At 37.8% G+C, this 10,038-nt stretch overlaps 1 protein-coding gene across 1 annotated transcript; it reads right to left on the reverse strand.

The window, feature by feature from the left end:
* Nucleotides 1-290: 290 nt before the first annotated feature.
* On the reverse strand, nucleotides 291-9,823 carry LOC107097085 (zinc finger FYVE domain-containing protein 1-like). Its single transcript, XM_015394083.1, has 11 exons — nucleotides 8,453-9,823; nucleotides 6,740-7,244; nucleotides 5,949-6,163; nucleotides 5,717-5,823; nucleotides 5,516-5,624; nucleotides 5,297-5,394; nucleotides 3,861-3,978; nucleotides 1,972-2,142; nucleotides 1,570-1,750; nucleotides 1,354-1,467; nucleotides 291-622 (listed from the first exon to the last, which is right to left on the reverse strand). Exons 1-11 carry the CDS (start codon nucleotides 8,960-8,962, stop codon nucleotides 591-593), a joined length of 2,160 nt encoding a protein of 719 aa, XP_015249569.1. The 5' UTR covers nucleotides 8,963-9,823; the 3' UTR covers nucleotides 291-590.
* Nucleotides 9,824-10,038: the final 215 nt, after the last annotated feature.

A 10,038-nucleotide genomic window follows, 5' to 3' on the forward strand; every position in this document is an offset into this window, starting at 1 on the left:
ATTATTTCCAAGAAATCAATCCTTTGTTGTTGTTTGTTTCAGCCTTACAACCTCTGGTCCTCAATAAACCATTAAGTCTTTGAACTTTCAGTTATATATCATGAAAAACTGTTGACTTTTTTAAAGGTTTCAACCCAGTATTTAGGATAACCCTAAAGACAGTAATTCACATTTACAGCAGTTGATTGAAAAAAAACGTAACTGTTTAAGAGTTTAAATAATACTCAGTTTCCCTTTGAGATTGATAAGGTATTTAATTTTTCTAAATAAAGTGTGATAATTCTGACCCTCAGTCTTCACCATACTGTAAGCTGTTTGCAGTTTGGGCCGCATGGGGGCAGAGTCTGTAGCCCTGGTGCTTTGCTGCAAAAAAGGTCCTGGTTTTTAATCCCAATCCTGGGTCTTTCTGCAGGAGTCTGCATGTTCTCCTTGTGAATGTTTGGTTCTCTCTCAGTTTTTTGCTTCCTTCTTCAGTCCAAAAACAGGACTGTTTCAATCAGTTCATTGATGTTTGTACGTGTGTTTCTGTGTTGCCCTGTGATGGCAACCCCTCCATGATGCACTGCTGCCCATTGCTTTAAGACAGACCTCTACTTTGACTTCAGCTTCACCTGCTTATAGACTATAAATATAAAAAGAAAAATGCCACAAAAATAACCAAAAACAATAAAAAAAAAGAATATCTATGTAAACATGTATGTATGTACATTAACACATGGTATTTCTTCAATTTGAATAATCTCTAACCTTAAGATATATTTTCTTCTTTAACAGATTCAGCATATTTCAGCTACAATTGATGTTGGTTTAAATACATCTCATTAAAAACATCAAATTCCCATTTAGGAAACAAGCTTTACAGTTAAGTCAGGGGAGTGGCGGCTTAGTGGTTAGGGCATAGGGCTCCTGAGATTGGGAGTTTGATCCCCCACTCCCCCAGACTGCCACTCTGGGTCCCTTAGCAAGACCCTTAACCCCACACTGCTCCCCAGGCTGTGCACAATGGCAGCCCACTGCTCCCAAAGGGGATGGGTTAAATGCAGAGATAAATTTCTCCAATGTGAGATCAATAATGTTAAATTTATTTATTTATTTATTAAAATAATTTCTTGCTACATTTCAACAAGTTGACATTGTTTAATATAGAGTTGGCAATAAAGTTAAGCTGTAAGGCACCTAATATTTATTATTAATTTCAGTTTTACTTTACAACCAGATCTATGCAAAACAGATCTACAAAACTTGATAAACACACAAAATGAACTATGTGACTCCGCCACAAGAGGGCGCTATAATGCCTATTTTATATCTTGCATGCCTGCGCAACCTTATCTGATTTTGAGCAATACATACCAAGTGGGATGTCAATGGCAGTAGCCACGACTCCTATGGTGTTGGTGACAGCTTCTCCAACCTTTCTGGCCAGAGTCCCGCCTTCTTCTTCCTCAAGCTCTGACGCAAGTATTTCTGAACAAAGAAGAAAAACCAGAATAAAGCTGTGCTCACATAAAGATTAAATACCAGCATAAACAAGAAGACAAATGACATTTGGAAACACTGTGCGTGTACCTGCATATGAAGCTCTCTGCTCAAAGCAGACGTCACACACCCTGACAGGGGCAAGACCCCAGCCTCTCTCAGGGACGGGCGCAGCTTTGGACGAACAGCCGTCACAGAACCCCTCCCCGCAGGCACGGCAGTGATGCTTGGTGTCATTATCCTGGAAGACCGTGTGACACTTGTGGCACATCTTGTACGAAAGAAAGAAAGAAAACACGTGTCGTTATTGATCAAGAGCAACCAGGAGGAGGGTGCAACCTGCAGTCTACGCAAGTTTCATTTTATGACAGGCATGCATAAGCTGTGCAACAAGAGCACAGCACTGCAGAGAGTAAACATCCCTCTGGACATGAAAGTGTTGACTTGGCTGCTGGTAGCGGGTGGCAGAGGGTGAGTCTGTGTGTCACTCACCATGATGAGGGAGTTGGGTTTCCAGTAGGCTGGAGCGATCTGATCTGTCAGCCAAGAGGTGACGGCCTTAGCAGGTTTCACGCTGAGCTCTGATACCGACTGGGCCACTAGATTGACGCCATCGAGAAGCCGCTGTGCAGCATTGTTGTTGTCCTTTAAAAAGCCGTCAGACTGCAAAAAAAAAAAAAAAAAAAACAGGAGATCAATTTTAAATATCACAATATCTAAAGGTCTATGAAATAATAAAAGAAGTCAGTTGGATTTTTTAAAATGAGGGTCTGTAAAATTATGAGTGATATTTCTATTCATTTAGCTCATTATAGCTATCTAAAAATTTTCACATTTAACATTATACAAGAACATCTCACAAGGGATCATTGCTAATACTCCAATCATACTCCTCATTTGATTGCATAGCCAGAGATTGGCTATATATGCTGTCTTTGATAAATAAAACTAAAAGCATCACCTTCCTACATGTTTGAAAAATCTACCATTATATTAAACGATTATCAGCTAAATACCAATATGGTCACTGGGGGACGACCATGACTTAACAGCTAAAGCAGCATCACTGAACACTTCATCCAAATACATATTATATAAACTAGATGCAAATCAAGGCAGATCTGTGTATTTCAAAGACTAACAGGAGAGACCTTTAAACTGTTTTTGTACTACTATAAAAAGTTATGTTTATTCTGGTTTCTGGCTGCTAAGCTATGGCTCATCAATCCGCTCATCATCCGGCGTGTGGGGAGCAAAAGTAAGGATTTTTTAACAGTTGTGCAAAGACATTGGACACAAAAGATCCCTGTATTTTCCAGGTCATTTTCATCTAAAATTATCACGGCATATCAGCTGATCTATCAGTTTTTATATGCAACATATACCTCGATAATCGAATAAAACAGTAACAAAAATAATACCTTTCTTGTGAAGGAATGCACTAGGGCCTTTTAACCTAAGGCTCTTAAAGCTCTAGAAAATTATTTAAATTGAGATTTTCCCAGAATTAGAAAAAAATTATCAGTATGTTTTAGGGCTGGAACTAAAGATTATTTTGCAATTCAATTAATCTGTTGATTATTTTTTTTCTATGAATCGATTATAATCGGATAGCCAACAGTTCCTTAAAGGTACCTTTTGCTAAATTAAACCAGGTGAGATTAAAGCATTTCCACTTGAGGCGTTGTGGATTGAGCATATTGACATATGAATCTTTTCTTTACCTTAAATTCAAAATGTTTACATTTTATTTTACAATTTGGGTATCATTACTGCTCAAGGAAGGTCACTCTGTCAGCTAAAGACAAGCTTTAGATTCTCTACACTCCAGTTAAGGATTAATTGATTACTATATTAGTTGAAGATTAGTTCAATAGTCGATTAATGATGATTAATCCAATTAATTGTTTCAGCCCTAGCATTTTGACATGATGAAGTAACAAACACACTAATTTTAGTAATTTTTTTCCAGTATCTTAATTCAAATATTTAAAAAACAATAACAAAACCGATCCAAGAAAAAAAATGCTTTTTTTTTTCATTAAGCACAAAGGTACGTATCAGTTTCTTAATTTTCTGTCAACATGTAACATTCAAATAAAAAAAAATCTATTGTTTAATGTTTTGTAAAAAGTCTGATATTGTTTAAATCTTCTTAAACCTATTACCAGAAGAAATAATGTTTCTTTTACTTGTATGTAATATAGAACATATTTCATACAGAGCAATTCTCCTCAGAATTTAGCCTTTCACAGCGCTGAACATTTCTCCATTTTTCTGAAACTCAAAATGAATTAACATCTTTCTACTGAATAGAAGAGAATTATCACTCATAATAACGTCACCTCATTAAATGTTTTCACTTAAAAGCATTTATTTACCCCTGGCCAAACATGTTGGATCTCAGTGCGAACGACTGTATCCACAGGGTCCTGGTTGCCATACCAGTACTGGCGGCTTCGGTAGATCACTCCACAGTTTGGACATTCAATAACATACCTAAACATGTAGAAGAAGTTAAAAAAAAAGAACATTCACTACTTAACAATTGAATGTGCTTACAAAACAGGTTGTTTGCTGGAGGGTTTATTTAACAGGCACCTGTGCAGCCAGCGTCAAGATTTACAAAGTACCCGCAGCAAGCTGTGCAAAAGTTTAAAAACGGTTTGATCTCCAAAAAAAATTTAAAAAAGTTTACAATGACGATTTTGGGTTCTTGATTCCACAGAAGTTCATTTGTTCAGTCTTCTCTGGCGAAATGTGAAGCACTAACCCTGCAGCTGGAGCAGCTGTCTGAAAGAAGGCTGCTACAAGAGAGAAAGAATTGTGATTCTTGGAAAGATTTCCAGTTGCGGAAAAACCAAGACATCCACCTATCATTTATTCAGGTCTGCGCGGCAGAGTGACGTTGTTTTGGCTTCCATGTCCCTCAGTGCATCGTCCGGGCGGACAAAATTTCCGCACTGCGCACCTAAGAAAATTTGAAACGACGCGCACAGCTGTGTGGAAAAATATGGTGGATGAGCGACAACTCTCAGGGTTAACAAATATAAACATCTAGAGACATCTTGGGATTTAGCCCAAAAATATCACAATCACCAGACTGTGAATAAAACTACTGTCACTCTTGGATGACACCAGAATGCAGAAACCCTCTGAGATTTCTACTCCATTGTTTAGCGTGATGTTGTAGGCTTGTGTTTTGTGTTTTACACGCCTCCCCAGAGCTAGCCATAATATTACCGTAGCTACAAGCTGTATTGAGTAAAAAAGCTGCAGACTGCACACCTGTTCGCCACAGAGCGTTCGTGCCTAGAACATAAACCAAGCGTTACAGTTTAAAAGGCAGGACAGCAAAAAGCTGCAACAACTTTTACAAGAGGCACCTTAAATTAACTATAACAATGATGTTTATTGGTTAGAATTGATTTCCTCACTATGTCTATGTAGATCTTATGAGTAGATCTTTCCCTTAATACTTGGAAATCAAATGCAGGTACAAATTAATGCTGGACTGTATTTAAACGAAACAGCTAAACATAAAGAGGCAAAAAGGTGAACTTAGTTTATGTATCAAAAAGACCTATAAATAAAATTAACAGATTAACACCATTATTTTACCAAAGTATGGAAGCAGTAGGAAAAACCATACTTGTTTGTTTTTTATTAAATCCAGTAGATAAAGTCCAACCAATGAATAATGCTTTAGGTTATCACACGTTTAAGATCTAACGATGACCTATGTCTGGAATAATGACTAAAAGCATTGAGATACAGAAAGCGTTTCCATCTACAGGTCAGATTTATTGCTACTCACCCAGACCAGGCGTATCTAGCCAGGCCCATCCATGGGGAGTCTGAGGAAGCTGACGTCTTCGGGACAACTATCATTTCCTTCCCTCCTTCATAACAAGCCTAAGACAACAATTTTTTATTTATTTTTTTTTAGATACATCTAATTAATAAATCAAAAACTATATTTCTGTGTTGTGTTAAAAAAGGGAATAATAAAGCAGGGTGGAGCCACTATGCTTACCTTACACGTATAAATGCGATTATCATACTGAGCAGAGTAACGGCAGCGTTGCTTCGCCTCATGGTACGACCCTTCATGCAAGTGGTTCATACTATTTTTGCATCCGGATCTGAAATAAATTAGATTTTATTCATTAACTTTAAATTTAATGTTTTGGGGAAGGCATTTTTGAAATTTTTTTAGAAGGTAGAAATGACTGACCCACAACTGAGGCAAAAGCTGGAACAGGTGAAGTACTCATCAGGGAAGAAGCAGCTTTGTGTTGCAACCTCACCTGCGATTTCTCCATTAAAGCGTTCACTCAGTGCCTGTATGCACAGTGAGGAAAAACAAAATCTCTTACAGATACACTACAAGGATCAGCTTAGTCTACTGAAGCAACTAGAGAGATGAAAGCAGAGTGATGAAAGAGTCAGCTGACATGCTGCTCTACCTGCAGGGCTTTGAAGATGACGCCTGGGGCACGAGGCGAGCGGGTGGCATTGTTATCCAGGAGCTGATCCAGTTTATTCTGCAAGCCCCGAAAATCGGTGGGAGGACTGAGAGTCTGTGTGCCCCAATATTGGACGGAGCTGAAGGCTTCCGGAAAACGGGAAAGCTTCCTAAAGCGCTCCAACAGCAGCCGATCCACAGAGTCCGACGATTTATCTACAATAAAACAAAGATGGTATAAAACAATCATCAAAGTGAATAAGCAGTATTTACATTATTTAAAACCACTCATTGTGAATCAACATTTTTTATTTCTTTCCTAATGCAGTTTTCCCTATAGAAGACATTTATGTTTGTTTTTTTTTGCACTAAAATCTAGATTTTAAAGCAATGTAAACACTCCAACATGTTTTGAAACAAGGTTGTAAAATAAATATAATCAACAAAAGAAAAATAACCATAACCTGGTAATAATCAGTTACTACAATGCTGCTTTAATCAATCCATTTGCTATAACTTCAAATGGGTTATGTGGTCAGAGAGTTTTTATTGACACTTTTAAAGTCCTGTTCGTTCAACATAAAGTAATTGGTAAGTCCTCAAAATGTAAAATTAAAGCTCCTGTACATGGTCCAAAAAACCAAAATATTAACTAGGAATCAATAACATCTAAACCTGAGATTTATATGGCTTGATAATTTAGTAAAAATACTTTGAGTAAATAGACAGAAAGACATATTACAGACTCGTAGTATATAGAAAAAAAACTGTATAAATATGAGGATGTCTCACCTGAACCCAGGAGCTTGGTGTGGACAGTTTCATGGAAGATGACCACAGCAGGGCCCAGGGTGGACAGCGGGACATCCAGGCCACAGCGAGCCGTTGTGGCTTTTAGCTCCTTAGTGAAATGCCTCAGATAAGCATCAGAGGCATCGCCGAGGAACTTGAAAAGGTCGTCGTGGAGGCGGTCGGCATGAGTGCGGTAAATGATGAGGTCTGAAATGGCGAGCACCTTGAGAAGTAAACGAGTTCTTTGACCCTGTTTGGAGCTGTTACCAAGCAGCCCCTCTGTATCGATGACCACAATCTTATGGATGGGGTCAAATGCTGCCCATACACCCACTGTGCAGGACTCCTGAGTGGGGGAGGTTTTGAAGACTTCTCTGCCCATGAAGAAGGTGTGGTTCAGAGTGTGGGATTTGCCCTCCCCTGTGTTACCGAAGATGGAGACCACCTTCAGCAGTAGATTGGGGCTGCAGCCAAGAGCCCTTATGAATGAGGCTTCATCTTTTATCTTGAGGGGAACAAACAAAGAACATGGAGTATTAGCAAATCTAGGCCTGACAGAAAAGGGGCCGAATAAACACAAGTAGGGATTTACTTCCTTACAAAAAAAACCTAACTGTCGAATAAATAAATCAACATGTGCATTAGCTTGCTACTGCTTCATAGCCTGTTAAGGTAAGCTGACGGGGAGATGTTTCTGCATACAGGGTAAAAACGGAGGATTTTTTTTTTTATGGTTTGGCATCAAGATGCCCACCAGAGAGGGAATTTATCTCCAAGACACAAACTTTTAAATACAGGAAGTAGTGGGATTGAACTACAGAGGACCAAGGAACAATGGAACAATTCATTGGATTTATCAGTTATTGAAAAATTCATCTAATTTAGTTGCTTAATCATCAACTTGAGTATAGAGACTCTAAAACATGCCTTTAGTTGACAAAACAACCATCTTGGAGCAGTAAATATACAATAAATTAAAAAAAACAAACATATATAAACATTTTGCATTTAGGATAAAAAAAAAAAAAAAACGTTCTTAGTATATCAATATAAACTTTCCAAAGATCCTCAAGTGGAAATGTTTTAGGTTCTACCTTGTTTAAATTCAGTGAAAAATCTTTAAGAAAATTCTGCCTTCCATTGTTAATCAATTAATAAAAAAAAAAAAAAAACATTGGCAGATTATTCAATAAGCAAAATTATCTTTGGTTGCAGCCCTGGTAACAATAAAATGTTTCCCTTGGTCATGCTGAAATTAAGGAATTATAAATAAACATGCCTAAAAAAATAATTAATTAAAACATCCTCAAGGAGAAATTTACCCAACGATCTAAAACAAATTTAGAGATGAACAAATGTTTTTTTGTTTTTTTTTTCCCACCACAACATAATGTTGTGTTTGGAGACCAAAGAAAGGGAAAACTTTAGTAACTCAGGGACCAAACCATCAGAATTGTATACTCTTTAATAACCTATAGATCTTTTTTTTTTTTCAAAACTGATCTACTCCTCATTAAATGCCTAATAAAATGTTAAATATGCAACTTCAGTGTGGAAAAGAAATATCTAAAATGAAACACTGAAGTTGTAACGGTTTTAAAAAGCTAATTCAAAGTCAGTCTATAAAAGTTAAGCAATAAATTTACCAGTGAGTTGAAAGAGCATCAGTGATGGTAAAGGGATTTAAACATTATTCGCATTGAAAGAGCTCACCTGCATTTTTTCATTCTCGTCTACAAGGAGAAAGCTGGACACCTTCTCCAGAAGCCTTGTTCTCTCGGTCGACTCGGCCACATCTGGGCTCTGAACCGGTGTTTTGGTTGACGTTTTGGAGCTCCCTTCAGGAGGTTTGGGTGATGGAGGATAAGATACGAGCTGGTGTTTTTTCTTGCTACTTCCACTGTGGGTACGTTTCTGACAGTCTTGACACAGATTCAGTTTACAATTCTGGCAGCGAACGACAGACCTGTGGCGTTTGCTGCTATCCCCGTTCCCTCCTTTGCAGTTGTCACAGTAAGGAACATGCCCAGGACCAACAGGGACCCGATCGTGGTTCCTTAGGTGCTCCTGACGGTGGAGCTCCAGATCACACCTGACACACTGAAGAGTTTTGCAGTCATCACACTCAAATGCAGCCTCTTCAGAGCCGCTGCAGGAATAATTCTCCTGACATATTAAGCTTGTATTGACTCCCTTTTCAGATGATGAGCCATGGCCACTCATTGTTTATTAAAAGATAACCTTTAATTCTGATTATTACTTATTGCAACAAGTTTGACAGAAACAGAAAATGGCTTTAAAGATAAAGTGAAATGCACATAAACTAATACTGTAATGCTATTAATAAATAAGCTTATGACATCTGCATGGTGGTAGGTTGAGCTGCACTGCCTTTAACAAGTGATAAAAACTTTAAATTAGATTTTAAATATTCAGAAAATGACAGTGCAGCTAATAGCAGGGCTAACAGATATAAACACTAACAGCTAGCTTGTTGAAGTTGGCATTTACCTTAAACTATATGACTATCTTTCGATTTTACAACTTTATTTTCTGACTAGATAAATGTAAAACTTAGATAAATAAAGGAAAAATTAATAGGAGAGTACAGACAGTACCAAACGAATAACGGGAGCTTTTTGTGAGAGGAATAAATATGTAAATGTTGATGCTAACGACAAGCTAGATAGCAAAACAAAAATGAGCAGAGATGCTAACTGCTATAATGCGATGTGATGAATTTGGCTTAAAAGTAGCTTTGTTTAGCAGTACGTGTGTGAACTTTTCCTCCAGAGAGAAGCAGTAAAAGCTAACGCTACACGTCCAAACAAGCAACTAGCTCCCTGTTTGTCAACTGAACTGAAGAGGTAAAAAACTAGCCGGGGTAAAAGAACCGCTGATAAACACGGGTTGTTAAACTTTACAACGGGAGGAATATCCACGAAATTCCCTTGTAAAATTCCTTTTAAAGGCTTACTGTTTTTGACTCGTTCCGAGCAGTGTCATTGTTTTGTTCTTTAGCCCCCCCTCCCTTGCAGATGTCAGTAGCTATGTTTTGTTGCTAGGTCAGATCAGCTGATTTTTCTTCTTCTTCTTATAGAAATTTTCATGCCGGTTGTCAAAAACGTTAGGTGAGCATTACCGCCACCAACTGGTAAGGAGTGTGTACCACATGGCAAAAAAAACAACAACAACTATATCCTGTTAGACAATTCAATCTGTTGCAAAAACTCAAATATAACCTGATTCCTTTTGCAGTAAATCAACAATTTCCAGTTTCATTTTCATATTACTAAGTT

Source organism: Cyprinodon variegatus, unplaced genomic scaffold (genome assembly GCF_000732505.1).
Source record: "Cyprinodon variegatus isolate N-32 unplaced genomic scaffold, C_variegatus-1.0 Scaffold671, whole genome shotgun sequence".
In the NCBI taxonomy this organism is placed as follows: domain Eukaryota; kingdom Metazoa; phylum Chordata; class Actinopteri; order Cyprinodontiformes; family Cyprinodontidae; genus Cyprinodon; species Cyprinodon variegatus.

What these genes read in the sequence shown, in the direction of transcription:
- LOC107097085 (XM_015394083.1), bottom strand. Translation starts at nt 8,962, where the DNA reads ATGAGTGGCCATGGCTCATCATCTGAAAAGGGAGTCAATACAAGCTTA. An exon ending in GCTAGATACGCCTGGTCTGG is followed by an intron (nt 3,979 to 5,296) that starts GTGAGTAGCAAT and finishes CTACATGTTTAG; the next exon opens with GTATGTTATTGAATGTCCAA. An exon ending in TCCAACATGTTTGGCCAGGG is followed by an intron (nt 2,143 to 3,860) that starts GTAAATAAATGC and finishes TTTTTTTTGCAG; the next exon opens with TCTGACGGCTTTTTAAAGGA.